General features: G+C 28.5%; 1 protein-coding gene across 1 annotated transcript in view; it reads left to right on the top strand.

Annotated features, from left to right (window-relative positions):
• Positions 1-6,948, top strand: part of LOC106467570 (probable E3 ubiquitin-protein ligase HECTD4) — a gene marked incomplete at both ends in the record, with an annotated part of 162,948 nt that overhangs the window by 22,962 nt on the left and 133,038 nt on the right. The window contains 5 exons of the mRNA XM_022395768.1: positions 274-389; positions 745-949; positions 1,323-1,442; positions 2,286-2,390; positions 3,456-3,619. Coding sequence (XP_022251476.1) covers positions 274-389; positions 745-949; positions 1,323-1,442; positions 2,286-2,390; positions 3,456-3,619 — 710 coding nt within the window. The remainder of the gene's footprint in view (positions 1-273; positions 390-744; positions 950-1,322; positions 1,443-2,285; positions 2,391-3,455; positions 3,620-6,948) is intronic.

Raw genomic sequence — 6,948 nt, 5'->3', positions numbered from 1 at the left:
TATTTTTTATTATATTGACCTTTCATCTGTGTCTGTCTAACCATACAGAAGTTACAATGACACGGCTCACATACACTCATGCACAGTGCACTGATTGTTTTAAAGCTAAGTACACAAATTTTTGTTTTGAGGTTCTTATGTTTTCTGGTAGTAACCATTCTGTTTTTTTTTTTACTTATAAACCCATTTTCTCCATTTTTATTATGCATAGTAATGTGATGTATCACTTTTTAAGGGGTTTGGTTGTACTACGTTGAATTGTGATTATTACAGGCTGCCCTATTGTTGAAAAGTCAGGTTCAAGCTATAGAAGAGGAAGAATTTCACCAGCCAGTAACTCCAGACACTGATTTTGTGGAACTGTTTCCTGAATCCTTCCCTCTAGAAAGGTGACTAATCTTCACCTATTTTTAGTGTTTTAGAGCTTGCTTGGTTGATTGTTTTTCTATTTATGTGCTTAATGTCTGAATGTAATAAATGTATATCATTAAGTTACATAAATTCTCTCCTAAACTGAATTAAAACTTTCTTTAAACAGTTACGTATTTACAAATATGTGTATAATATTAGATTATGTGAGGTTTCTCCAAAATTAGACATAAATACCCATATGTATTTGCAAATGCTATGTTACCAGGTTTTGTAACTTCCCATAAGATTTTCTATCATATCTATAGTTAGTTTAACTTGTAAGTATTAGTCATGCTGTGCATCAGTTGACACCAGCATTTATTTTTATATTAGTGGTCAAGAATTGGAAGAAAAGGAGGAGTCTGGTTTTTTGGCAGGACTCAAGATTCCCACCCCCTGGGCCACTGGCAGAACAGTAGAGTCTGTTCATCCACTCAGGGATAATTATAAGTTCCGAGAGACCGTTCACATTTCTGGTGCACGATGTCTTTACCTGCGCTTTGACCCTCGTTGTTCCTCACAGTATGATTATGACAAGGTAAGATATCCTGAAATTGACAAAGTCAAACAATTACTATAAGTTATATCTTTCTTTCCTGAATTTAAAGTACAAGTATGTTTCTCCACTTTAAACATGATTATGAGTTTCATTTATGTAATGTTTATAAATATTTTATTCTTATTTGCCCTAGATTGTTTGATCAATTGAATAATAAAAAAAATAAAAGAAAGAAAATGATAATTTTTAGATGATCAAAATACCACCCACATAATGTCCTTTGGCCAGACATAGAAAATTAATCAAAATATTATGAGTGAATTTAAACAAAAAAGTTTTATATATATAATATAAATGCATGTTGAATAAAAATGCTAGTGTATCTCCCTAAATAACCTCTCCTTCTTTCTAGCTGTCAATATATGCTGGTCCTAATAGCAATTCTACCAAAGTAGCTGAGTATGGTGGTAATACCCTTGGGTATGGTAGCCGTAGTGTGCTAGGAAATGGTTGGCCTACTGACTTGGTCAAGGTAGAATCTGATTTTTTTTCTCCAAAAATCTGAGATTGTAATTTGTGATGGGATATTACGAGTTGTTTTATTTATTTTTTTAAGATGGACTAGAATTTAGATTAAATTTGAATACTTATATACCAACTTTATTTCTCTTGTGGGACTTTGATCTAAAATATCTTGCTATTAAGGAACTATATTACTGTTAAAATTTTAACACCAAAGATAATATCTACCATTAAAGCAAGATTTTGTGGTGAACAATACTATGTTATTGACCATAAGACTTGAGTGAAAATTTTAAGTTTACTCAACAATTCATTTTAGTTTCCTCAAGACAAGTTGTATTGAGCATTCCAAATAAAGCTGTCAAACAAAATGTTGAGTAAATTGTATATTTTCGTTTAAAGTCTTATTGTTATTGTCTTACTGTTTACCACATCAACTACACATCAGTCAGCACTATACTAGTTGTGGAAGAGTTTTGTTGCATATTATATACAAATACAGTTCTTTATGATATCAATCAAAGAGCAAGACTTGTCAATGGTGAATGTTTTATGTTGTAACTAATCATTCCTTATCTAGTGATAATTTTATAAATGAACAACCTAAAAGAGCTTCTGTATTTTCTTTGATTTAATCTTTCAGTTTTCACATTTATTAATAATGCTAACATGATCTTTGTCAGTTGTTCTCATATTCTCTTTGGGAGTGCGTGCATAGGATTTGCTTATGCTTCATGTGATGCTGATCCTCTAAAGATTTCAAAGTCTGGTTCATATTATAAAATGAAATGTTTCTAAGACCAAACTCAAGTAATTAACTTAAATGAATAACTGATAATTATCTTATCTTTAGGTAGATGGAGACACTGTTATGTTTTCTTTTGAAATGCGAAGTGGACGTGAGCATACCACCCCAGACTCAGCAATGTGGGGATTTTTAGTTACAGTTCGGGCTCAGGTAAGTGCTCCCTGTAATTATTCAGTTTCTGTATCTCATATATGTCTTCATGAAATGCCAGATATACTTCTGTTTGTCATAGTTCTAAAGACAGTTCATATAGAAGGTATACCTGTGTATTGTTTCAGTTTAAGTATTCAGGTATACCTTTTGTATGAACTGTCTTTAAATGTATCTCTTCAGTTTACATACTCAGGTATACCTTCTGTATAAATTGTCTATAGATGTATTGTTTCAATTTAAATATTCAGGTATACCCTCTGTATGAATTGTCTTTAGATGTATTGTTTCAACTTAAATATTCAGGTATACCCTTTATATGAATTGTCTTTAGATGTATTGCTTCAGTATACCATCTGTATGAACTGTCTTTAGATATATCGCTTCAGTTTATGTACTCACGTATACCTTCTGTATGAACTCTCTTTAAATGTCTTGTTTCAGTTTACATACTCAGGTATACCTTCTGCAAGAACTTTCTTTAGATGTATTGTTTCAGTTTACATATTCGGGTATGTCTTCTGTATGAAATATCTTTTAGATTGTTTCAGTTTACATACTCTCTGTATGAACTACATTTGGTTTTATATACATCATTTCTATTCATATTTATTATTAATTTATTTTATTCCTTGTTTATTGTGCTTTCTAAGTTACTTTAGGTTGCCTTAGAGTAAATCATTAGTTGTATGTTTACTAAAAAATCTAGATGCACATGATAAAATTCCTTAGATAGGTAATTTGATTTAGATGTCAAATATCTTACCTAATCTTTCAGAATTTTTTTGTAATCCATGAGATATTTTAACATGAACTGTTTTATGAATGATTCTTTATTTTTATCAATGCAAACTACACAAGTTAAATACATTTTTGTGTTTGTTAGTGAAACATTTGAACAAATGATTTAATCAGTTGAATAGGTATTGTAGCTATTATTTACTTCTTAAAGGCTTTATTTATGGAATATTTGTGGAATATAGCATAGAAATTATTATTGAATATTTGTAAGGTTGAGCCACAAAGTAAAAATTGAGTTAACTAACTCTTAGAAATTTGTTTTAGGAGTCAGCCGAGGAAGTAACAGGAGGTCTTCCCTTTTTGGCAGATCTTGCCTTGGGTCTTTCTGTGGTAGCCTGTACCATGTTGCAGCTTCTCTATCAGGGAGAGCCATTATCTGCTGAGGATGAAGAATGTAAACATTTGCTTCAATCAGTAGTTCTACAGAGGTTTGAAACAATGTTATATTATAGTGTAATGTGTTATTTTACTGGTTAGAGCAATGCTAGGATATTCTAGTGCAAAATGTTGTTTTATTGGTTCTAGTAATACTGGCATGTTTTGGTATAATGTGTTGTTTTATTGGTTTTAGTAATATTGGTATATTTATATTCTGGTATAATGTGTTCTACTGGTTATGGTATTATTATTGTTATGATCTGGTTTAGTGTTGAACTAGTTATAATAATTGTTGTATATTCTGGTATAATGTATTGTTTTACTGCTTATATTAATACTGGTAAGTTCTAGTGTAATCTGTTGTTTTACTGGTTATATTAATATTTGTATATTCTGGTGTAGTGTTGTACTGGTTATAATAATACTGGTATGTTTTGGTATAACATGTTGTACTAGTTACAGCAATACTAGTATGACCTGGTTTAATATTTTACTGGTTATAGTAATACTATTATTTTCTGCAGTAATATACTGATTATTGTAACAGTGTTTTGATGTAATATTATAGTTGTGTTCTTGTGTATTGTTTTGTTTGGGTAACACTATTTTGGTGTTGTGTTTTGTACAGTTCATGTTTTGTATAGTTCTGTATACAGTTTTATATACTTTATTGTTCTTAACTCTTTCCACACAGGCTTGGTCAAATAAACCAAGTTTGTAACCATTTTGTACTTGTTACAGTTTCCATACTATAACTTTTAAAACATCTCCTTCGGCCCCAAGGTGCAGGACCATTATTTGGTCATGCTCTCATTCACTGTAGTCTCCTTCTTTTGACAGAGATCTGCCAAATTGTTCTAGGGCATGTTCCAAGGAGGTCAATAGACCTCTTTCTTCAAAAGAAAAAGGTGGTCACAAACGGAAGGGTTTTCTACCCAGTTCTCCTCCACCTTAATGAAAATGTCCACTTTGACACAGTGGAACTGTTAAGTTTTTGTTCTAATTTGGATTACATTAAGGTCTTGATTGATTCCTGCTGATACTGAGACCCACTGATATGTCAAATTTTGTCAGTTTTCTTTATACCGGAATGACAGATTGTGTAATGGACGAGTTAACACCTTCCACACTTGTATACATTTTACTATTAGGATGATGTTGCAGCGAGTGAAAAAGATGGTAATCTGATGGTGCCATATCTTAATGTGCTTAAGAATTTGATGAAATTGAATAACATCTCTTTTTTTCTTGTTGCCATATATTGAAGATATCATCTATGTATCTTAACAGATTTCTGGTTTCTTGGTGTGAATAAATTTGTTTCCAAATAGTTCTTCTTTTAGAATGGACATTTAGAGGGGAAAGGGGAATCCCATTGTTAATCCATTATTTTATTTGTAAAACTTGCCTTTGTGCATTCTTAAGTGCAAAACTCTATATCTTTATGGTTTGAATCAATATAATGGTACTGCTGCTATAAATTTAAGTAATAACAATTGTATTGGTAATTTCTTTTGTTTTGATAGTTAATAAAAAATGTAGAAAAAGAAAAATTAAAGAAAAAGGTAAAAATAGAACAAAATGGGTCAATTTTATAGGTTTTTGTATGGATTTAGATAGTAAGTTTTATATATTTGCTAACATTCATAGTTATTTCTACAAAAATGTATATCAGCTAAACAATTCGAAGTTAAATGTATTAGCAAAAAAAACTGTAATGGCATTTAATTTTCTAAATAATCATGCTAAACATTTAATTTCCAGTATTATAAAATTTAGGTTAAGGTAAATAATTTAAATGATGTAATTAAAGAATTACAAATAAGAAAATCATCATAAGTAATAATTAATTTCAAGCATAAAATTGTTCATGATTTTCAGATTTCTAAAATTTTGCATGTATTTTTCCTTAAAAATATTTAAAACTTATTATTAGTTTTAAACTTCAAGTTCCAATAGGACCACTTATATATATATAATTATATAAGGATTTTTTAAATAATTTGGATATAAGTAATGTATACAATATACCATGTGATTGCTATTCAAATTCGTTGGCAGATTATTTTTATAATAATATAATTTCTGGATATTTGAATATAATAAAAGAATTCTTTATGGAAAATCATGTAAAAAGGTCCTAAATACAGAACAGCTATAGAATGTAAAAAAGTAGACATTTTAAATTCTATAAAAAAACAAAGATGCAAAGATGATTGTATTCTAAAATTTAATTATTCAACACATTATCTTCCAAATTGATTTTTAGAATGCAAATATTATATGATTAATAGAACTAAAGATAAGTTAGCTTTTATTAATTCAAATAAATATCCAGTAGATTTAAAACTTTTTCAGTTTAAAACCAAAATCTGTAAAATACAGGAAAACTATGTTGTTGTGCCTATTAATAAAGCCAATTTTGGCTTTATTTGGAAACTTTCTTATTCACAAACTGTATCTAATGAGATAAATACTACACAAACTTTTAAATTAAAATAAGTCTAAAGAAGGTGTTATTAAGAATTTGTTGATAGCTGCAAAAAACTTGTTAAATCAAATTCACATTCAAAATTACTGTATCTATGTACAATACCTAAAGTACATGAATCTCCCATTAAATTTCATTTTACTTCTAGTTCAGTTTTATTAAGTAAATTACTGAATAAGTTATTTATTAAAATACAACAAAATATAAATAACAAACATAATTTCTGGATATTAGAAATAATGAACCTGTCTTAAAAACCCTAGAAAATACAAGTAAAACACAGTTAGCAGACACAATTCAAACACATGATTTTGCTACATTATTTACAACTGTACCATGTAATGATTTAATTTTGGTGATAAATTTATTAATAGATCAATTTATTAATCTGCTATAAAAGTAGACTATAAATCTTTTACTGCTAAAAATACTAAAAACCTATTCAGTTTTTGCTTATATAATAATTATATTCATTTTGATAGCACATTTATAAACAAACAGAAGGTATATCAGTAGGATCTAATTATTCAAATTGTGATGCTAATTTATATTATTATTATTATGAAAATGAAATTATTAATAATTTTACAAATCTAGAATTATTTTTTTCAACATATAGATATACAAATCCAGAATTATTTTTTTCATTATATATATATATATTTGTGATATAATTAAATAAGAATAATCCAGTAATAAGTAATATCAAATACTGAAACATATTATTTAAATTTAGATATTAAGTTAACTAATAATTACAGTAATATTAATATTTATGATAAAAGAAATTTTTCACATTTCAAATATATGGATTTTCCTCTTCAGACAGTAATGTACCAACAAATGCTGTGCAGAGTATTATACATTTACAGCCTCTTAGGTTAAAAT

The sequence above is a fragment of the Limulus polyphemus genome, unplaced genomic scaffold (genome assembly GCF_000517525.1).
Source record: "Limulus polyphemus unplaced genomic scaffold, Limulus_polyphemus-2.1.2 Scaffold2666, whole genome shotgun sequence".
NCBI lineage: Eukaryota > Metazoa > Arthropoda > Merostomata > Xiphosura > Limulidae > Limulus > Limulus polyphemus.
The sequence above is the reverse complement of the archived record's forward strand: the minus strand, read 5'-3'. Positions and strand labels throughout refer to the sequence as shown.